Consider the following 23,728-nt stretch of genomic DNA (forward strand, 5'->3'; position numbering starts at 1 on the left):
GCACCTTAACAGCGCGTTTCGCCGAAGATGTCCTGCCTTTTGAGTAACAAGAGCCGGTCGTAAGTAATATTGATATCAGTTTTTGGAATTTCGAAAGCGCAGTTGCCCTCGGCGCTGCAAACCAAGAAATTTTGTCTACATCGCGCCAGAATACATACGCGCTTTAAAAAAAATTTGCAGCAAAGCAACCCCTCCTATGCACGTAATTCGTTGAAGTAGCCAACATTTCTTGGAGCATCTGCGTTTTCTAAATTCTAGAAGCTGATATAGATATTACATGCGGTAGGGCTACACGCCTCTCAATAAAACAGCTTACTACTAGTAATAGTTAAAAGTTACCATATTGAAAAGCAGCTCGAAAGGTGACGGACGAAAAGAGGCGAGACAAACACAGCGCTTCTTGTCGCCTCTTCTGGTTCGTCATCTTTGGCGCTGTTTTTCATTATGGCAATTCATACCCAACTTGCCTAGATTTCCGTACTCCAGAGGTTAAAAAGTTAACTTCTAAACATTCATCAACCAGCCTACTAGTTAGCAGGTCTTAGCTGTATTCTAATGCGCTACACTGCTGTAAATGCTGTGCCGATAAAGGCATTCTTTTGACTGAAAAAACAATTTTTAAAAATTTCAGGACTTCTTAGATAAAATGCCCGAAAATACACGCCTCTGACGACATTCTCAAACCTCTATGAGTCAATCTTACCAGTTACAATGCGACGTTGGCGGCCTGGCAGCGAGCACTTAAAAACGCCGAAATAACGATGGTAGATTACGATTACGACAGTTTGTCGCGTGCAGCCCAAGAGGCTGCTAGTTAAAACACTTAGCGCGAGAACCTCCGTGAATATTGAGTCCGGCGAAGCCATCGGAAAGCGAAGCTGTTTTCTTTGCGCCTTTTGAATCTCACTCGGAACTTTGAGTGTGGTGAAAGTATTTTAATACGACAGCATTAGCAGGGCCATGAAAGCGAAAACTGTTCGCGAGTGTCGGCTTGGGTGTGAAGCCTCCTCCTGCTACGCGGTGTTTGGGGGAATTTGCCTGTCTTTACGCGCCACCTGTCAACCGTAACCCTCTCACCACTCCTCTACCCTCCTCCCCTCCACTTGAGGCGGAGAGTATTAAGACGCCGGACGAAGAATCACTCGGCAAAAACGAAAATTACTAAGCAGAAAATTACTCAGCCAGCTTCAGCTCTGCGTGCATGTTACACAGCCTCCAGAAGAACTATGTATGCCAGAATGAGCCGTGAACGCGTTCTTCCTTCTCGCATCGCTCAGGAAGAGCTACCTGTGCCCCACAAGCCCCACCGGTGACTATGTTTGAAACAGCCATCTGCCGGTGAAGTAGCGCATCGCTTAACCGCTGCGCCACTGCTCAGGTAGAGTGGTGTGAGGATTCGCCGACATCTAACAATGTGACACATTTTGCGTGGTTGCGTAGTTACACATGGTATGGCATTATATTTGGAGTAGACTATGGAGTGAAAGACAGTGGACTCATGATTGGAATATAATCAGCACTGCAATAGACTGGCGAGTGAAAGAAGAATTGTAAAGCATTTCCTCCGCATCAGTACAGTTCGTTTCACCTAATTTGTTTTCTGCTGCCCACTATTCTGACAGGAAAGTATGGAACCCATCAGATAAGCCTGGGTTTACGGGTTCTGGGTATTGTCACCTTAATTTTGCCGAGAATGAGATGTTTAGGCATTTCTTCCTTTAAAATGATTCAGGGATGAATCTCAGCCTCTGCTTGGGGAACATAAAGAGAGGAAAAGCAGGGACAGGCACAGAAATTCATCAATTATATTCGTCATTCCAGGAAAGGTAGAACATATTACCATAAATATTGGTGCATGGCGAGAAGCGATAGAGTGCATCCACTTGAGCCATGTAGTGATCGTTGGTCTGAATCATGGCAACGAAATTGCCAGCATTGTGAGTTTGGGATAGAAAGCGCTCGGCGCGCACGCTAATGTTAAGACTATAGTACCTCACCGGCATCCCAGAAATTTATTGTTGGAGGCATTTTGGGACGAAAAAGTAATCTACGAAGACAATACACGAGGACAGGCGCTGTTCTGCACAAATATGGTACACCAGCTTCCCCAAACATCTCTTCTAACAACTATTATAGGTGGGCGTTTGCTTCGATTTGGTCGTCTCGGCCAGGTTGAGGTCTACGGTCCCGTCTCAATATGCGGCTGCTGTGGTGTGACAAGGAGAGACGGGTTTCGAGGATAGGAGTAAACTACGTGTTTACTTTACATATTTACAGGAGTCTTTGAAAGAAACAAGCACCATTCAGTGAGAAGCACTCTACTAGCGCACACGCATTCTGGCTGGTTAAATACAGCCCGAGATCCCCTGATCCCTAGCCGGGGAAGCTCCGTACCTTAACCATGGCCGATCAAAGAGTCTCTCAAAATGACTTGGCGAGCAGACCAACACAGGAGGCGCACCGTTGCCATCTCGCAGCGGTTCCAATGGCGAGGGCTCGTTTTTCCGGCAGGGATGTCGATGCTGTTACAACTTATCAGCTGATCTGGTGATAGACCTCCAACATCATGAATAGCAGTACCTCTTGCGCCGGTCTTCGACCATTGTTCACTACAAGTACCATGGCCAGAACCGTGGCTGTTCACGGAGATGGTGGAGTACTGCCGCCGTCGTTAGCTCAGGGAAGAGGGAGATTCGCTTTTTTTATAGGCCACAGACCTTCGCTAAGCGTGCTCTCTGGGAATGCGTTGGCTTCCTCCTTTCGCCTCCACTGTTCCGCAAGGCAGATAAGATTTCTTCCCCTCAACGACGCGATCAGCCCTTAGTGGTCACGCAACGCAGCGTCCGCATCCCCAGTGCTGCAGGTGGGCTAACCCTTTCTACCGGAGACAGCCGCCGCGGTGGCTGTGTAGTTATGGCACTCGCCTGCTGACCCGGAAGACGCGGATTCCACCCCTGCCACGGCGGTCGCATATCGACGGACGCGATATGCTCGAGGGTAGTGTGCTGTGCGACGTCAGTGCACGTAACCAGGCGGTCTAAACTATCTGAAGCCATTCAATGCGGCGTCCCGCATAGCCTGAGTCGTTTTGGGACGTCAGACCCCCTAAAACCAAACCAGAACCTTTCTCCCGGAAACAAAAGGAAGACGCTTCAGCTGTCGACGCCGCCGCCATGGCGCCGCGCACGATGTTGGCGCCATGCTGACGCCGATGTGAAGACGCGTCTGCTGAGAGCTCATGGGAGGTCCCGCGCAAAAAACCCTCCCAGGATTGGGAACTGAATTCTGCCATGGTTCACCAATGCAGCTGCATTGTGGAGGCTAGCGAAAAGTCTGCAGGTTAAACTGTGGACAGGACATCGGGCTACGGAAACAATACTACGAGTAAAGTTGAGAAATGAAATCCAGGGCTTAACGAAAACCCTTCTTGTCGGGCATAATTGCGGATGAAAGGCCTCAAGCCCCAGCACTTTATAAAATGTAAAGAGGTTTTTGGCTCCAGTACGAATGCCATTTTTACAAATGTTATGAACATGGTTTCCGTAGCGGTGCCAAATGGTTTTTATACTCAAATGGGAAGTCGGCGCTTCAAGTATTTACATCAACATCATCAGACCTGAGAAGCAGCGCGCAGATTTCACAACACGTGTTGAGGATTATAGTTGAAAGGAAGAACCAGTTTGAACAGGCCACAAAACGAGCGGAGCACAAAACCGAGATTTCTTAAAGCAACCGACCGGATACTAAAATGACGAAAGTCGCATTCGGGGCCGACAGAGAATCTGGTGCAGTGATTCTGAGTTCAGTGGCAAAGAGGATTCTCGGTTTCCACGAGAGATGGTAAAGTTGAGAGACCACTCCACTCCGCGACAACTCTGTGGCAGTAGAGGAGAAGCTAAAAAGAGGAAAACACGCCTCCTCTTCCTTCTCAGCGGAGCATGGCCCCCGCTTGCAATTTTTAATTTTCTTTTAAAGAATAACATGTTATCAGTATTGCTTATTTTAAACTGCACTTCTAGCATAAGTGACAAATTTTAGCGTTAAAAGGTAAGAAAAACTGATGTTCAATGTGCGCAGTTAGGTCAAATGCGAATTAGGCGTGCTAGCATTTCGGTTTTCCTTTCGCTTTCGGGGTTCAGTTTGGTTTGGTTTATTCGGATCTCACGTCCCAAAGCTACTGAGGCTATGAGGGACGCCGTAGTGAAGGACTACGGAAATTTCGACCACCTGGGGTTCATTAACGTGCACTGACACCGCATATTACACGAGCCTCTAGAATTTCGCCTCCATCAAAATTCGACCGCCGCTGCCGGGATCGAACCCGCGTCCTTCGGGTCTGCAGCCGAGCGCCATAACCATTGAGCCACCGCGACGGCACTTTCGGTGTTCAGATCCAGTGCTCACGGATGGCAGTTGTCCGGATAGCGATAATGGCTTAATGTCCATATATGCGGAATTGGTCACTATCTCCATTCATAGCTCCCTGGGAGTCTTTGTATCACTGTAAGGAGATAGCGCCACCCAGCGGCGTTCGTGAGGAGAAGAAGACAAAGCACGAGGAGCGCGTGCGGAGGGGTACGCCGAGACAGGTCGAACAGGATTACGGGGCAGAGAAGAGAAGAGCGCGGTGGACGACGGACGTGGACGAGTTCTGCTGGCTCCCCGAGTTCCGGGCTTGGGCCTCAGCCGCAGACGTCCGGGCCACCAGACCTGGACATCCATCGTCGAGACCTCAACCACCAGGCCCAGGCGCCACTCTTCTCCGTCCATCCGTCAGCTGCTCCACACAGGCCGCTTCTGGCACCTACGTGACTTTTCCGGGATACCAGACCTGGGAACCGTGCTGGGAGCCCACGAACGCTGACGTTGCGGTAGCGTTGCATCGACGTTGGAACGCCAAGAGACTCCTTGACTGCCCGACACCCAGCCAGTCCTCTCCGCTCGTTGCTCGAATAAGACAAGTAGTGTGAACTTTCCTCTTTGACTTTCTTTTCCCTGTATTGTCCGTAAGCACTTTGTTCTGTTCCACCGTGTGTTTTTTCCCGTGCGTTGCCGCCTTGCTCTCTTGTTCCTTTCCTTTTTTCTCGCTCATACTGAAATTGGTTTCCTTTCCGATAAAAGCCGCCTCGTTTATTGTTTGTACTTTTGTGTTTGTTTAAAATAAGACCTGCAATCTCACAGATCCTCACAAATTTGGCGTCCGCGACAGGACGAGGTCGGTTATTATTTCTTTGCCTGTTGTGTTAATTTAGGAACAGTATGAGCGCGTCAGAGTTGGTTGCCTTAGGCGAGCGCATGGGCTTGTGCGGCGCGGAGTTACGAGCGTGGGTGGAGGACGAGCTTCGTAACGCACGGGAAGAGAGAGCCGCTGAGCGTGAAGCTGCGAAGCAGAAATTGGAGTTAGAGCGAGAAGCTACGAAGCAGAAATTGGAATTAGAGGCACGGAATTTAGAGACGGAGAAACAGAAATTGGAGTTAGAGGCGCAGAACTTGCAGCGACAAATAAGGCTCAAGGAGGGTGGCCCAAATCCTCCGAGTGGCCGTGGAGAGCGTAGCGTCTCATCGACCAGCTCCATTAACCCGCACAGCCTCATACCACAGTTCAATGAAGCGCGGGATGACCTCGATGCCTACTTAAAGAGGTTTGAGCATGTGGCCACGGGGCAGGGCTGGCCAAAAGAAAAGTGGGCAACGGCGTTGAGCTTGTGCCTTGGTGGCGAAGCACTTAGGGTCTTCGGTCGGCTCTCGCCTGAGGATTCCGTGGATTATGACAAAGCGAAGCTTGCCTTGCTTCAGAGGTTTAGGTTCACCGCGGAAGGGTACCGAGAGAAGTTTCGCCAGAGCAAGCCCCAGGATGGAGAAACGGCCTCGCAATATGCTGCCAGGTTGTTTAGTTTCTTTGACCGTTGGGTCGAGATGCGGAGAGAAGGCCGCACTTTTGAGGTGGCTCGCGAGATGGTCGTGAGCGAGCAATTTCTGAACAACTGTCATTCTCGTTTAGCCCTTTTCTTACGTGAGCGGGAGGGCAAGACAGTTTCCAAGCTGGCGGAGGCTGCCGATCATTTTCTCGAAGCACAGCGACAAAATAACTTGTTGTTCTTCAAAGAACAGGGAGAGCATACGATGAATAAAGCCAAGGACGAGGTTTCAGGTTCACAATCTCGCCTGCGGTGTTTTCTTTGCGAGAAGACTGGGCACAAGGCGGCAGATTGTAGGACGAAGCCGAAGCAATCGTATTGCACCTGGTGCCGCGAGGTAGGATATTATGCCCAGTCGTGCAAAGCTAAGAGGCCAGGAGACCGTGAGGAGTCCGCCTGTTGCATGACACCTCGATATTCACATCCCGATAGCACTGCAGTGGTAACGCGCGTAGAGGGCCAGTTGGGGGAGATGGTCTGTCCTTCCAACCCGGTGGAAACTGCTATGCCCGTGGCGCACGGTGAGGTGTTCGGCCAGCCTGGTTCGGTATTACGGGATACGGGCAGCACCGGCATTGTTGTGCGTGAGTCCCTTGTACCGGCATCGGCACTTACAGGGAAGCAGGCTACATTATTCTTGGCCAATGGGACCCGTGTAGAAGTTGCGGAAGCGGCGGTGGTGATTTCCTCACCGTACTTTTCGGGTAAGGCCATCGCGCGGTGCTTGTCTACACCCCTATACGACATCATAATAGGCAATGTCCCTGGAGCTAAACCTCCATTCTCGGTTGACCAGCCAGTTCTAACTGATCAGGCAGTTTCCCTTGCCATGACGGGTGCCGTCGATGTTCCTTCCCTTATGATGACAGCAAAGGTTTCAGTGAGTAGTAAAAGCCCCACTCTGAACACACTCCACTTGTCACGGCCGGAGTTTCGCCTGAAACAGGAAGAAGACCCGACTTTAGAGGTGTGTCGCAGGAAGTTGGGGCAAATATTCCGTGGAAAGGGACAGACCACCCACTCTTTTGATACAGATGAAGGGGTTCTCTTCCGGACATACCAAGAGTGTCCCGGCCGAGTCGTTGAGCAAGCGGTGGTACCGAAGGGCTTACGCACACAAGTCCTTAAGTTGGCGCATAAGAGTGCATTATCCGGCCATCAAGGAATACGGAAAACAATAGCAAGGGTGCTCAGTGAGTTTTACTGGCCCGGTGTACAGGCTGACATTAAGAGTTATGTCAGATCGTGTGTTAAGTGTCAACCGACTGTGTCAAAGGAAAGGGAGAACAAAGTAAATGACGCCGTTGTTCCATCGGTGCCGGCGGACAACGGCCGGCACAGAGTGTATAACATCGTAGGACGGGGACATTTAAAACCATGGTGGAGACCGAGGTCGGTTTGCAGAAACCGGTTTCACAAAGGAAAACGGAAGTACTAGTTGAAAGAGTTCTCGCGACGGTGAAGTGGTTTGATGTGAAGAATGGAATACGGAAGAATATAGCCCACACCTGTTCTTGTTGGCATTATCTGTGTTCATGTTTGTTTTTGAGTGTCGGCTACCTAATTTGTATGCCTTCCGTGTTTCTTCGCCCTTCTATGGACGCTTCACGTTGACTTTCCATGTGCTCTCTGTGCTGTGTGTGCGAATGTCTGTGAACGCTTCGAACATTGTCGACCGTCGTATTGTGTGTGGTGTGTAGTGTGCGCGCTGTGGTGCGGTGTTCTGTGTTGCGATCGTCGAACGCGTCTGGTGTCGCTCTCCTGAAGTTGAGTTCTTTCCCTTGGAAAAAACTTCCGAAGAGGGGGCCTTCTGTAAGGAGATAGCGCCACCCAGCGGCGTTCGTGAGGAGAAGAAGACAAAGCACGAGGAGCGCGTGCGGAGGGGTACGCCGGGACAGGTCGAACAGGATTACGGGGCAGAGAAGAGAACAGCGCGGTGGAAGACGGACGTGGACGAGTTCTGCTGGCTCCCCGAGTTCCGGGCTTGGGCCTCAGCCGCAGACGTCCGGGCCACCAGACCTGGACATCCATCGTCGAGACCTCAACCACCAGGCCCAGGCGCCACTCTTCTCCGTCCATCCGTCAGCTGCTCCACACAGGCCGCTTCTGGCGCCTACGTGACTTTTCCGGGATACCAGACCTGGGAACCGTGCTGGGAGCCCACGAACGCTGACGTTGCGGTAGGGTGGTGGTGATGAAAACATTTATTACGAATGAACAGGAGGTATGTTTGGATCAGCCCGTAAGGGACTGATCCTTACAAACACTAGGTGGAGGTCCCTAGTATGGGACCCCAGTGGCGGTTGCCGCCGCCCGGGCGCGCCCGACTAAGGCTTGTTGGGCCTGTAAGTCGTGGCAGCCGAGCAGGGTCGCCTCCCAGTCCTCCCGGGTTGGGTTGGGGATGGGGGGAATAGCGGGGTTGGAAGGGCAGGCCTACACCATGTGATAGGTGTCAGAAGACACCGCACTACAGTGTGGGCTGCTGCCGCTAAAGGAGGGGTCAAAATGTTTTAGCGCTGCCGGGCACAGCAATGTATTGGTGAGAAGGCGGAGAAGGAGCCGCTCATCCGCCTTGTTCAGGCCTTTACATGGGCTAGGGTAAAGGCGATGACAATTTTGATAATATGTTGTAATATCTTTGAATATCTAGATCGGATTAATATCGGGTTCCTGATCGGATGGGGAGGAGAAAACAGCCCGGTGAGAGAGAGCGCGGGCGGCTGCGTCTGCTGCCTCGTTTCCTGCCAACCCCTGATGAGCAGGGGCCCATATGAGGTAACGGTGTGCGGGGTCCGTATCCCGTATGCAATTTTGGTATATTCGATAGGCTAGGAAGGGAGTGCAGCCTTGTTCGACGTTCCGACAGGCCCCTCGCGAGTCAGTGATTATGTATTTTGAATTGGAATGTGAGGCCGTGAGAGCAATCGCGACCTCTTCTGCTTGTGTTGCACTGCGGGCTCTGAAAGTTAGGCCGTTAACTGTGTTGCTGTTGTGAACTACCGCGGCCGTGTACCATCCCCCGTGTTGAGCCAGTCCTCTCCGCTCGTTGCTCGAATAAGACAAGTAGTGTGAACTTTCCTCTTTGACTTTCTTTTCCCTGTATTGTCCGTAAGCACTTTGTTCTGTTCCACCGTGTGTTTTTTCCCGTGCGTTGCCGCCTTGCTCTCTTGTTCCTTTCCTTTTTTCTCGCTCATACTGAAATTGGTTTCCTTTCCGATAAAAGCCGCCTCGTTTATTGTTTGTACTTTTGTGCTTGTTTAAAATAAGACCTGCAATCTCACAGATCCTCACAATCACTCCTAGCGCAGGGGTGCAGCAGTCAAGAGATGCGCCATTGCTCATATATGGCTGGTACTACCATCGGTGGGTCTTGAATTGCTTCGGTTGTGTTGCGGCCCAGATTGTTCGTCCCGAAAACATCTCACCATTAAATGTGCTGCCGCCTTACACGGTGGTCAAGTTGCTACGCATATATATATATATATATATATATATATATATATATATATATATATATATATACATATATAGCACAATAAGGTAAACGTACTTGGTTGCTAGTTTAAAATAAGATGCGGAATTGAGAAACGCTTCGTTTATTGGGAGTCGACGTTTCGGACAGAGCCTGTCCTTTTTCAAGACTCAGGCTCTGTCCGAAACGTCGACTCCCAATAAACGAAGCGTTTCTCAATTTCGCATCCTATATATATATATATATATATATATATATATATATATATATATATATATATATATATATATATATAGCGAGGTATACGCTTCGTTAAAGGAAACATATTTATTCAACTCGACGTTTCGATCGGAAGACCGATCTTCTTCAGGAGTGATTTTACATTGTTAATGCATCCCCTTTTATAGGGGTGGGCACAGAACAGGTAAGTGGGAAACACAAAGCACATAGCAGAAAAAAAAGTTATTACAGGCAGTGCGACCCACACACACACACACACACACACCCCAAAAAAGGAGAGAGTGCGAGGAACAGGTACTCAGTAAGAAAATACAACGTCCAGATGCGGCCTCTGTTTTGTTAAGCACCACAGGCTTGCTTATTGACAGGCGTGTCCAGCTGGGAGGTGCTCGACAGGTGCGTGGCCGTGCAACAACTTTCGTTGAAAAATGCGAAAACTTGTTCCTTCTCCTGGCCGCGAGAGCAAAAAAATATAAAATATGACCCTCCAACAGAGAGAGCAGACAACCACCGCGAGTAGGTAAAGCGCTCACGCCAAGAAATTCCTCCGCGGGGCGCTTCTACATGCTTCCGAAAGTACACAAATAGAATCATCCAGGGAGACCGATTGTTTCTGGTATTCGCACAATAACAGAACCGATCTCAGAGTATATCGATTCGCTCATCAAACATATACCTCCGAAACATCCATCTTACATACGCGACACTAATCACTTCCTGAAAGAATTATCGAATGTCACCTTCCCTCAAGGGGCTTTCCTAGTTACCCTGGATGTGGTATCACTTTACACTAACATCCCACATGACGACGGAATTCAGGCAATGGTTGGATCATATAAAGAATACAAAATTCTAGACACCCCTAGTTCAAGTGCCGTCGAGACACTTGCAAATTTGGTTCTTAAACTTAACACCTTTGAGTTCAACAACTCATATTATATTCAAACTAGCGGTACAGCTATGGGCACAAAAATGGCTCCCAATTACGCCAACATATTTATGAACAAAACTGAATCAGACTTTCTGTCCTCATATCCAACAAAACCAGCTTTTTACAAACGCTTTCTGGATGACATATTCATAGTTTGGACAGAAACCGAGGATGAACTCATCCATTTTATCGCCTCATTCAACAAAATCCATCCCAATATCTCTTTCACACACATCTACTCAACCAATAAAATTAACTTCCTGGATGTTCTGGTTCGAGTAGAAGGAAGTACATTAATCACTAGTGTCTATAAAAAACCCACAGACAGACAACAGTATCTTCATTTCAACAGCTGCCACCCACGCCACTGCAAAACTTCCATCCCATACTCACAGGCCATCAGATTCAAACGAATTTGCTCACGATCGGAAGATTTTCACGAAAATGCTAATCGCATGCGGGACACTCTAAAAAAACATTACCAGTCTTCTATAATCAACGATGCCATTAAAAAGGCAGAAGCTACTAATATTAATCATGTCATTAAGGAATCTCAGCCATCATCACAGCGCTGTAATCTCATACTAACCTTCACAAATAATCTCCCGAATATTAACAACACCCTAAAAAAACACTTTAATATCATAGAACAGAGTGACCGTCTTTCAAATATTTTCACAACGGTCCCCCAAGTAACATATAGAAGACCAAAAAATCTGCAAAACCATGTTGTCCATTCGACAGTCAATAAACCCAGAGCTGTAGGTTGCACACCATGCAAAAAAAGCCGATGTCAAGTCTGCAAACACATGGAAACCACGGCACTGGCTAAAAGCAGCCATTCAAATTTCAAGCATTCTATCCGGGAAGACCTGAATTGCGATTCCAGCAACGTTGTTTACATGCTCGAGTGTGGCGACTGTCGAATGCAATACATAGGCCAAACATACAATTCCTTCCGTTTCAGATTTAATAACCACCGCTCACATACCCAATCCCTCCCCAACCTCCCTCTTTCGAAACACCTCCGCGAGAAAGGTCACGAGTTTGACAAACTTAAAGTAACAATACTACAGAGTGGCTTCAAAAACACTCGTGAGCGCGAGCAACGAGAATCATATTTTATTTTTAAATTTAACACAGTGCAAAATGGCATTAATGAAACTTACGGCACCCTCACCTCTCTTCCGAGGTCAGGGGCCTACGAAATTAAACGAAGCACCACTGAAGTCGTCTGAGGTCATACCCCTTTCTGCATGCCACACCTGTGCCACACCTGTGCCGTTTCCCCCCGCCCCCCGGGTGTGCTCACCTTGTGGTCACGCTAATGCCACACAATTTTTTTTTTTTTATTTTTTCCTTTTTAATTTTACTATGTAAGCTCACATTTTTTATATATTTTTTAATATTTTTTATATTTTTGTATATATATATATATATATATATATATATATATATATATATATTTACATTCCTTCCAATACTTCCTCTCAACCAGGGGTGGGTGCACTATTGCTTGGTGCGAAGAAAAAGCACTACTTTTTTTTACCTATTTGACTTTTTTTTTCGAGGTTTCTTCCTTGCTCTTTTCATTTTCTCTTTTTTTTTCTTTTTTTCTGTTGTCTGCTCTCTCTGTTAGAGGGTCATATATTATATTTTTTTGCTCTCGCTGTTCCTCGCACTCTCTCCTTTTTTTAGGGGGGGGGGGCGGTGTGTGTGTGTGTGGGTCGCACTGCCTCTAATAATTTTTTATGCGTATTTTTCTGCTATGTGCTTTGTGTTTCCACTTACCTGTTCTGTGCCCACCCCTATAAAAGGGGATGCATTAACAATGTAAAATCACTCCTGAAGAAGATCGGCCTTCCGATCGAAATGTCGAGTTGAATATATATGTTTCCTTTAACGAAGCGTATACTTCGCTATATATTCTTATAAGCAGTCTAGTACTTCACGCTTTCACAACCTATATATATATATTTTTATTGTCGACTGTATTCCTCACAATCTAATCCTTTCCTTCTATTGTTCAAGATTTCTGTTACCTTTCATAATGTTCACTTATTGTTTTGTTTTACTTTGCTGTTAACTTCGCTTAATGTTCTTGTTGCTTTTTGTGTGAAAATGAATACGTTGTTTTGAAACTGTCTCCCCTGCGATAATGCCTTCGAGGCGACGCAGGTATTCTGTAAATAAATAAATTAATAAATTGTAACGGGGGGTTTAGTACAAGGTACTGGGGCGACGGGAATGGCAACGGCAGCAGTCCGCGATCAGGTCGGCGAAAGGCACACAAGCGTAGCTCTGGCCAAAGACTCTCGAGAGCACTGTCACCTCGTCTTCGTCTTTGCAAAACCATCAGACGCATCTTCTTTAGCCTTACAATATATATATATATATATATATATATATATATATATATATATATATATATATATATATATATATATATATAAAAGGCATGTTGCCCACTACACAGTAAGCAGTTGAGCAGTCTGTCACAAAACCACCTTCTGACAAGGAGACAGGCAAACACAAAACGGCTAAATGCGGAAATGCACAATGCAAGTTCTAGCACACGAAAAACTGTTTTCATGATCACAACAGATTTGGTAGGCCCTTCTTTTTACAATAAACTTCTATAGATGGCGCAATCTACACCACCGATGTTACCGCGGAGAGAGCAACGCGCTAGGTGGCCAGGCGTACCGCCGTGCGGCTGAACTATATGGCGGAATGACACAGTTACGCATGCTACACCCCTGCAGCCTTTGCATGATGGCCTAGAAAAGCTGCCGCCTAGTATAACACAGGCGTTGGCCGCACAAAAGCCTTCTCTGTGGCAGTTGTAGTTTCACAGCTCACTTCTCAATAAGGTCCCCTTGGAAGTCAGTGTCCGTCTACTGTACGGTATGTGGCGTCAGTGATCAGGAGCGGCTGTTAACATCACAGGACGAGCTGCTCGGATTAATGGAGAACGGCTCTTCCATTCACCGTCCTACAAAGAAAAAACAACGGTTAGAATTTGTTTTCTTCGCTACCGGGGTGCTCAGTGGTTCTGGCACACTGCTGCTAACCTGAAATACACGGGTCCCATTCCGGCAGTGGCGGTTGCATTTTAGTGGAGCCGAAATACTAGAAGCACAAGTAAGCTAAACTGAGCTAGTCGGAGCAATTACATCTTAGAAAAACATAGCGCGAAAAACGAGACACAGAACAGGTGAAGACAGGACACGAGCGCTTGTATCCTGTCTTCACCTTTTCTGTGTCTCGTTTTTCGCGCTACGTTTTTCTAAGATGCAAATACTAGAAGCCCGTGTAGTGTGCGATGTAAATGCACGTCAAAAAACCCAGCTTGTGGGAATTATCCAGAGCGGTCCGCTGTGGCGCCTCTCATGATTTGGACGATAAACCTTATAAAATCATAACACCAAACGAAAATTTGCTTGCCACTTTTCAATTGTATGTCGCCAGCTACAGGATGCTCTCCTTGTCTCACAATCACTCCACTGTGGAGCATCCAAAGAGGCTGGCGAATAAAAGCCAGTAGGGAAGGGTTATTGGAGAGGGCTTTACTTCTCGATACCGACTCATGCCGTTAGTACTCATATCCAGAAGGCGCTCGTCCTGCAATGAGCTCGGCCTGGTTGATAATGCTGATAAATGCCGAACTCTGATTCCTCGGTGCATGTGGCAACGACCGTCCTAGATAGCCACTAGCATCACTGTGGGTATGGATAAGGGGTTAACGCGACAGCAAAACACCTGTTTCATTTCCTGTAGTTTATGGCACATAGAAGGTTCGGGCGCCGGTTCTGCTGCGGCTTCTTTTTTCTTACGCTGGCTTAATTAGTCTCCGTCATTTCTGGAGCTGCAATGTAGTCCCTAATTTTCAGATTGGATGGCACAGTCCATGCAACAGCGGCGGCCCTCTATACGCTGGCCTTGAATCAAGGCGCCCAAGAGAGCCTTCGAAAGGAAATTCGGGCCGCCTTGGACAAAGAGGTAACTTCTCTCTCCTTCTAGAGGGACTGCTGCTTATGGCGCACTTTCCTTCGCCAGTCACGCGTAGCACTTCCAGCTCTTCCTTGCACTCCGAGTAAGGGAAAGCACAGCGCAAGAGGAGAGCCATCTCGCGCTACCTTCGTCGTCTTCGAGTGGGGCATGCTCTCATCCGAGGTCACGTGGCTATTCTCTGCATGTGCGCGGAACCTCGCGTTTCCTGCAGTCAGTCGGAGCAGGCTAATCCTAAAATTAGATTAACACCTCGGGAGGGTAGTGCAGCCTTTTTCATTACTGTGTTTGAGGCGGGATCGAAAGTCGAAAGCGAAGTAGGCTTTCCTCTAGCGCGCTCCTTTTATAAAAGGGACTGAGCTGTCCTAAAGCAGACTCCCTTCCGTAAAAGGAAGAGCGCTAAAGAAATACTTGCTCACTCTTTACTCCTTTCTGTGGCTTTTTTTATTCTGTGGCTCTTTTTAAGTACACTTAAAAAGAGCCACACAATCAATTTTTGTTACGAGCTGTAATTCGATGGAGTTTTCACTGTTCATTTGTGGTAGCGTTGAGGTTTCGTGTTCACTGAAATGCGTTGTGTTTTATGTTGCATACCTTTAATTAGATCCCTGTCTTTGAAACATATGGTCCATGCATGTTTTCTTGATTGTTTGTGGTGACTGCTTACGAGTCGATTGGGTGTTGTAACCTAAGCGCATGCTATATTTATGAAATTGGCATTGCTCGCCTGAATCTTAGTCCCCGTCACAAGCATGGATCAGGACCCAGGGCCGCAAGATCTGAACAAGTAAGATACAACCTCTGAAAGGGTGGCAGTGACCTTTGATCAGGCTAAGGAGACCACCGCATAGTTAGTCGCAGCAGCTATGGACTTTTGGTTAGAACATTCGCCTCGTACGCGCGAGGTGCTTGGTGGGAGGTGCTAGGCTCGGAAGTTGCACGTGCATTTTCACCTCTGGGTGCGTGGCGGTGGACTTGCGGATGCCGAAGCTGACGACGCGAAGCTGAGTAAACAGGTAAAAACAGGTAACACTGTAAAACCGGCAACGTTTAGGGTTGCTCTCGCTTAATTTCACGATGTAAAAAGACCGTGCATATCTGGCATTTTTTTTTGTGTGTGTGGATGCTCGATACCCACTGCCGGCCGGCCGTTCTTCCTGTTCTTCGACAGGGGAAACTCGACTATCACACAATAGGACAGCTGAAGTACCTCGACATGGTAATGAAAGAGACTATGCGCCTTTATTACCACAACGTTGGGTGAGTATCTGGTCCTTCTTTGAGATTCATTGTGCAGTACGAAGAACTTCTAGCTAAAAAACGTTAACCCTACTCGAAGTGCTTTCGTATGAGTAATATTGTCTGTTGGGTGGAGAGGCTCTCGGTTGAGCCCACATCGACCAACAATATGCAGCTAATGGAGTAGTGTGTCGTTGCCATTCGGAATGAACTCGAAGTATTGGCTCCACACTGAGAGAATTTCTCCACTTCAAATTAGTAAACGTTAATTCACCACCCGTTGTTTCTCCGAATGCCTCTGCGAGGAGGCGGTAATGAGCTGACGCCAGTAAAGCGTGGATACCAGCCCAGGGCAGATTTTTTTCTGGATGTGTAGCGTGCCTGGTCTCTCCGTATCCAAGCCTTTCACGTTGAAGAAAAGAAGAACGTTAAGATTAGTGCTCCCACGCTGCAAAAGGTTCCTACGCAGCTGGCACATACGTACGGCCCTTCGTTTTCAGGCAGAACACGATCTTGTCCAAAATCCCACCTGGTACACCTTTCGTGAAAAATTGTCAAAAGCCAGAATTCTACCGAAAGAGCGCTACGCTCAATAACAAAGCTACTTTATTATTTGATGATAGGGCACAAAGAAGCAAGGCAATGAAAAAAAAGCGCGACGACGAGAACTCTGCCGTTGTCACCAGAGTTATGTCAGGCACACCGCAGATGTCGGCAGTTAGGCGTCGCTGAATGGCTAAGTAATTCGTCTATTCAATCCGTTGGAAGAACTCTACTAGCAGAGGAAAAGTGGGCGGCTTTAAATATGAGGTTACCGCTACGGGAAATAGCGGCAACTTATGAAAGAGGAGTTCACCGCAGGCAGCCCGGAGTCCGTAGTTATTATTACATTTACACCCAGCTGTTGGAGTGCCGTGAAGAAGGGCCAATGTAATATTTCTATAAAAATTTGGCAAAAAGAATACGCGTCCTGACTTAACATCACCTGATTCAGTCATTGTGTCAAGCACCAACCTTGTTGACGAGGTCCAGCTGTGTTGATATCAAAAAAACACTCCCAATTTTAATGTTTGCTTAGCGCAGTAAGATATCTGGCCCCGTTAAGCACGAACGCGAGAATGACGCGCGTGCAAATGGTAATTTAAGCAAATAAATAAATACAATTAAAGAATAAAGAATAAAATTCTAGGTGAAGTACATCATTTTGAAATTGTCAGTGTAAGAACCGAAACCTATATCGCGTTATGATCTGAAGGAAATGAGCGATCATAGTTAAGTTTTTTCACCCACAAAAGTACTCTGCAAAAACTGAAATAATAGAATGTCCTATAGAAAAAATCGACAAGTAGCTCTAGTTTTGCCTAAGATTTCCGAAAAAAAATGCTCAATTTAGGTTTGTTCCCCTATTTGCGAAAATCAACAACTGCCTGCGTAAACGCTGTCACTTTTTTTATGTATCCAACCTTTTCGCCACTTCTTTAATCCCTTCTCTCACTTTACGGTCCAGATAGGTGTCTGCCCACAGTAAGTGCTCCAATGCCTTTGTTTACAAAAACTATTAACGGTGGCGCGCACTCTCGGCGGCTTCGGCAGGGGAAGGAAGGTTCTAGCTATGACTGGTCGTGGTTGTTCACTGCTTAGAGCGCTGGGCTTCTGAACCAAAGTGCCCGGGTTGTTCTTATACTCTGTCAGTTTGAGGTCATTGCTGCTTCCGACCGACGCAGGTTTGTGACAAGACGCGCTACACGTGACTTCGAATACAAATCAGTCAAGATACCTAAGGGTGTCAGTGTCATGGCTGCTGCGAGTTGCTTAAACCAAGATCCAACTATCTGGACCAATCCGACCCTGTTTGATCCTGAAAGGTGGGTAATCTTTACCTTCGTACTGCAGTGTATAAAACGATACTGGTGACAATTTATCGACCTCATTGTTTCTTCGTGCGCCGCAGATGTTTATACTGTATCACATTTTACACTACAACACATGTGCGACTTTTTTTAGGCTCTGAGTCATGTAAAATGCGGGTTCGCCACATCGGACTTGTGCCTACGCCTCAGGTTTCATTGTATATAAGTATTCATTCTGCATCAGATAAGAAACCAGCCGACCTCTTTCACACCTTTTTTCAACTTCTCTAAACAAGCACTAGAACCTACAGCATATTGCCAGGAGCAACCACCGTTAAAATTTTAAAGGTCACAGAGTGCCTGTGGGAATCACCAGCCATTAGACGGCGCCACACATTCATGGAATAAAGCAGCTGAATTGGGTTTCGATTAGAAGAACTCTTGAATTGCACCTCGCTGCCTGGTCTTTCAAACGCGGAAGGAGCGGTGGGGTCCAGTCATCCCGATGTTATAAGAGTGTTGTGTTGGGTTTTATGGCACATAGGCAGCTAAGGCCATCATGCGCCAAGCACACGATGTTATAAGAAATAATTCTGTAGTAATTAGCTTTCAGTGTAGAAGTTCGAAATCTTGGTAGTCCTTGGAGTGTTTTATCCAACGCGACCGCAATATTCACACGAAAGAGCGAAGTAGAGAACACACTTGGGGCGGACTGAGGCATCCTTAGCGCCATCGTAAGCACCGCGCTAGTTTAGTGAATGTTCTGGCATATTTTGATGTGTTGCAAGTGATCTTGAGCCGTATAGTCTTACCAGTTTCACTGTGTTCGCCTTTAACGCCGGTCAACAAATTCCTCTAATGTGTACACAAGAACCTCCCAACCTTTCCTGATTAGCAGCCAGCTCCCAGCCAATGATCATCTATACCAATCGTCTCACTGTTTGAGCCTGAGCCACCTGTACCATTAACAATCAGGCGTCTACGCATTGCTGCATTTCATAAGCTCGCAAAATAACATGACGATACGCACATAGCCTTATGCAAAAATTCTGGAAGATATCTAGAGATGGTGCACAGCTATCATACTCTTACATAAAGCCAGCAATAAAATTCTAAAAAGAGAAGGTATCAGGCAGGCACGACCTCGCCAGTGCTAATCACCGCCTGTTTACGGGAGGCCTGGATTAGGAACTGTTTGGGATAAGAGTTAATGAAGAATACCTTAGCAATCTGCGATTCGCTTATGACATTGCATTGCTAAGTCAATCTGGCGATGAACTCTAAAACATACGAATCAGTTAGACAGGCAGAGCAGTACTGTGGGTCTAAAATTAATATGCAGAAAACTAAAATAATATAAACGATTGCACGATTCATAAACGATTGCACAGCTATCATAGTTCTCCATAAAGTCAGCAATAAAATTGCAATAATGAAAAGTGTCAGGCAGGGATACACGATCTTGCCTATGCTATTCACAGCCTGTTTACAGGAGGTATTCCGGCGCCTGAAATGGAAACAGCTGGGTATCAGAGTTAACGAAGAATACCTAAGTTATCTGCGATTCGTTGATGACATTTCCTTGCTAATTCACTCAGGACATAAACGGCAAAGCATGATCAATGAGTTAGACCAGCAGAGCAGAACGGTGGATTTAAAAGTTAACATGCACAAAACCAAAGAAATATTGAACAGTCTAGCAAGGAAACAGCAGTTCGCTAATGGTGGCGAGAGGCTGGAAGTAGTAAGAGAATATGCCTATTTAGGACAGGTAGTGACCGCAGATCTGTATCACGAGACTGGAATAACTAGAACAATAAGAATGGGGTGGAGCGCGTTTTCCAGGCTCTCTCAGATCATAAATGGCCGTTTACCAATATTCCTGAAGCGAAAAGTATTTAAAAGCTGTATCTCATCAGTACTCACCTATGAGGCAGAAACGTGGAGGCTAACGAAAGGGTTCAAGTTAAGGACAGCGCAGCGAGCTATGGAAAGAAGAATGATTTGTTTAACGTTGAGACAGGAAGAGATCAGATTGGGTCGGGTATAATGAAGTCTTAGTCGAAATCAAATGAAGGAACGGCTTGTGCAGGGCATCTAATGGGCAAGTTAACCGATGGTTCATGGAAATAAATGACTGGATACTAAAGGAAGCGAAGCATAGAAGAGGGCGGAAGAAAGTTAGGTGGGAGAATGAGATTAAGAAGTTTGCTGGATGGGGTAGCCGCAGCTAGCAGAGGGCAGAGGTAATTGAAGAAATATTGGAGAGGTCTTTGTCCAGCAGTTGGTGTAGTCTGGCTCATGATGAAGACGAGCGTACCCGTGGTACACGCTGCCCCTTACGACATTAGTATTTAAAAACTCTGGCATTATTCTTAGTGAAAAAGCAAAGTTTTAAGAAGTGTTTAAGACGCTCACCTGTTATAGAGAAGTTGTCGGCTGCTCGTGATGTCGACGCGAACCATAAAGGTAAAGCTGGGGCTTGCTTTCGCCAGTCACTTTAAACTCTTGAGAACATCGCATATAGCCTTGTAAATAGCTGATTTTTCCGGTTACTCCTCAGTTTCTTGCATTCCTTTATTACGGACACAGACACATGGAACATACTGCGTTGGAAAGTCTTTATATAATGTAAAGCCGTAGTACTACCAACCCGCTACTAGGAGTGTTGTGACGAATAAGATGGACAGACGATTACGAGAGCCGGTATTGCGAAATTGGAGCGTAGCTCTTCATGTATTTTCAGTCCATAGCTGGCAGGTGGCGTGCCACGCTGCTACCCACCCGCCGGGTTCTTACGGTGGCAACCACATTCCGGTTGTCCATCCCTCCACTCTCGCCGTGGCAGGTGTCGTTTCGCTCTGCTACTACCTGCCACCTGTCAGATGACAGGGTGGCATATGACTTGTCAGTTGGGATGTTACGCGACGACTACGACGCAGAACACAGACGCGGGATAAAAAAAATGCATCTCTCTAAAAAAATGCATCTTGATAATGCCAGCGAAAATGTTCAGAATGCCCTATATGGACACAGCTTTTAGAAAAGTGAATCTAACCGCACAATTGTGAAACTACATTTCGGCGAAAAATTAGCATTCAACTCATAGCCGGTGTAAACGACATTGTTCGCTGAAGTCCCCGAATTTCTAAGGGCTAGCTGCAGAATGAAATAGACACAACAAATTGGTAGGGGTTGCACGTTGTTAAAGCGAGTAGACGTGCGAAAGCAGGTGATCATTCTTCAAATAGAGGAGGCACTTAAACTTTGCCTTAGGGGCGTGGCATGATATCTTTAGTATGCTGAATTGATGCTGAATTGATGATTCCTACTTAAGATTCATATATGGCGGGGAGTCCTCATATACCACTACCAGCGCCGTTTCGCAGCTGTTAAGCGATGTGCACTGCACTGGCAGATGGCTGTTTCTATCCCAGCCACCCGTCGGGATAGTGCGACCCGTGTTGCTCTTCCCGAGCAACCTCTCATGCAGCTGGCACGAAGCTCGTCCGAACTTACCCGAGCTTACACGAGTAACTCGTATAAGCTCGGGTAGTAGCGCAGTTGCACCGTTGCTAGGCAACGGCACAAGGTCAACAGAATGTACGTACGTGCATACGGTGTCAAGATTCTTAGTCGGTGTTGGTGAGCATATGAGAGTTTTCGCACTAAAACGTTAAGAGATGATAGGTTCCCTTTAACAGAAAAGGCAATGTCTACACTTCGGATTAAAATAAAATTTCCCAGGCCGCGCCACAGACACATCGGACATTCAGTACGTTTGACAACCGAAAAGAATAAAAACAATAGCCTCTGCCTGTACCACGTACATAAAACAGGCTTAAACCAATTATAAAATACTAGAGGAAAACCTTGGGTAATTTTAAGTTTTGCCACCAGGAGTTGGAAATATAAAATAAAGAGGGGGGGGAGCTAATATAGCGACTCAGAGCCAGGGGAGCGGCCCGGTGAGACTCCCCTGGAAGTAATGGTAAGGATGGGCTCTAAGGATGGGATGTAAGGTTTTCAGAAAAGGAGTTATGGAAATTTTGACAACAATGGAGACACAACGGACAGCGAAGGACGAAAGTTGCGGGTTCTTCCACTTCCTCGCCCTTATAGAATATTTGCTCATTTTCACTCAATTTGCGGCCACACTTTGTCATGCAACCGTTCAGTGGCAATTTGAGTCTTTAGGGCTCCATCGCAAACATCTTGTCCTGACCTTCCTCCGTGCCAGGTTCAACGAGGAGAACAAGTCGCAGATCCACCCGATCTCGTTTATGCCCTTCGGACATGGTCCTCGCGCCTGTATCGGACGCGCATTTGCAACGCTCAACGTCAAAGTGGCTCTCGCTACTTTGCTGTCAAGATTCAGAGTGCACGTGGACGAGGAACGACACGAGGTGGGTGGCATCATCTCTCTTTTGGCTGTTCGCGCCCGTTAACACATTTGTTGCTCTCAATTCAATGCAAAATGTGTTTAAAGGCTGCTCTTAACTATTTCCTGTCAGTAGGCCTTTTGCTTTCTTCATTTCTTTTCTTCTATTTCTTCCTTTCCGTTTCCTTGTTTCAGAGAAATTTAGCATCATTTATATTGGAAATAGGGTACTTTTTTGTGCCGAGTAGGGGAGGCAGTATATTATTATTTCTTTGAAACAGCAAGCTGAAAGCACATTCTCCGCTATTTTCATTAATAGAGGCTTGCCAGCAGTATCAATTTTTTATTTGTGTTTTATGTATATCACAGAAACAAAGAGCGATTTTATAATTCCTCGCATGTTTACCTGGAAGCTTCTGCGTGTGTTTTCTATTTGTGAATTTTTGCGCTGGTTACTACGTGTGTATTAAGTAACCAGCTAGCCCCAATTAAAAGGCCTGCAAATCCTGGTCCTGGTATTTTACAACTTCTAACCATCCCGAGCGACAGTTTTTTGTGAAATTTTGCACATAGATCTAAGGTATTGCCCACTGATGTATTTCGTTGAAAAAGAGACGAATTGTCTGTATGTACAAGTAGATATGCAACTCTGTATACTGAAAGTACAATTTTGGTGGGGAACCATTTTTTTTCTTAATCGAAGTAACTACAGTCGGAAACAACAGAAATAGGAAGTGGCAGATGTCCCTCAAACGAGACCCTCCTGCCAGCAATTTTTCATGACACGGCGGTTAAACCAATTAAGCCATATTAATCCCATTTCATCTGCCACCTCATGCGACTTCACAGTAGCAGGCTCAATGGGATTAATCACGACGTAATGAAAATCGTTTGACGCCATTGGCTGGATGATCGCCTTGAAGGGGCGTTTACCGCGTTGTTCTTGACTTGCATCCGACTATAACGGTGCATGAAGACGTGCGCACACACTTGGGCATGTGTGCATGTTATTCCGTAATGAAAAGTGTGCTGAGCTGTCGCGGTGGCTCAGTGGTTATGGTGCTCGGCTACTGACCCGAAAGACGCGGATTCGATCCCGGCCGCGGCGGTTGAATTTCTTTGGAGGAGAAATTCTAGAGGCCCGTGTACTGTATGACGTCAGTGCACGTTAAAGAACTCGAAGTGGTCGAAATTTCCAGAGCCTTTCACTACGGCGTCTCTCATAGCCTGAGTTCCTTTGGGACGTTAAACCCCATAAACCAAACCAAACCGAAAAGTGTGCTGATGTCTTTCTTCCGCAGGATCTCATCAAACTGCGCAGCGCATTTCTGACGACATCACTGCCCCCATCAATATGGCTCAAATTCAACGAGACCTACTGAACTTCATGTAAATCTTCGAATTTTCTATGTCATAAAAAATGAATAAACGAATGCGGTGTTCGCCGACTTCTTTGTACCTTTCCTTTTTACCTCCAGGGTCAAGAATAGACAACTGTAGGGTTATAAATGCCACAAAAGCTTTACGTATGTACCAGAGCAGAAGCTGTATAGTGCGAACCAATAAATAACTAAATTAGAGTAAGAGCTGTGCTATAAAATGGGTGTACAAGTGTTCCTAATGACACATTATGTGTAGATACAGAACGCGAAAAAAAGCCATAGAGCGCAGATTATTTGTCGCGTA

At 46.6% G+C, this 23,728-nt stretch overlaps 1 protein-coding gene across 2 annotated transcripts in view; it reads left to right on the plus strand.

Moving 5' to 3' along the window:
* The window catches only part of LOC149344170 (cytochrome P450 3A9-like), a 76,541-nt gene extending 53,051 nt beyond the window's left edge, over window positions 1-23,490 (plus strand). For both annotated transcript variants that reach the window (XM_089546190.1, XM_089546191.1), the window contains 5 exons: window positions 14,455-14,563; window positions 15,744-15,832; window positions 17,536-17,676; window positions 21,902-22,067; window positions 23,344-23,490. In XM_089546190.1, the coding sequence (XP_089402316.1) occupies window positions 14,455-14,563; window positions 15,744-15,832; window positions 17,536-17,676; window positions 21,902-22,067; window positions 23,344-23,424 (586 nt within the window). In that variant the 3' untranslated portion in view covers window positions 23,425-23,490. The remainder of the gene's footprint in view (window positions 1-14,454; window positions 14,564-15,743; window positions 15,833-17,535; window positions 17,677-21,901; window positions 22,068-23,343) is intronic.
* Window positions 23,491-23,728: the final 238 nt, after the last annotated feature.

Source organism: Amblyomma mixtum, chromosome 5, assembly GCF_055824585.1.
Source record: "Amblyomma mixtum isolate Tamu chromosome 5, ASM5582458v1, whole genome shotgun sequence".
Lineage (NCBI taxonomy): Eukaryota > Metazoa > Arthropoda > Arachnida > Ixodida > Ixodidae > Amblyomma > Amblyomma mixtum.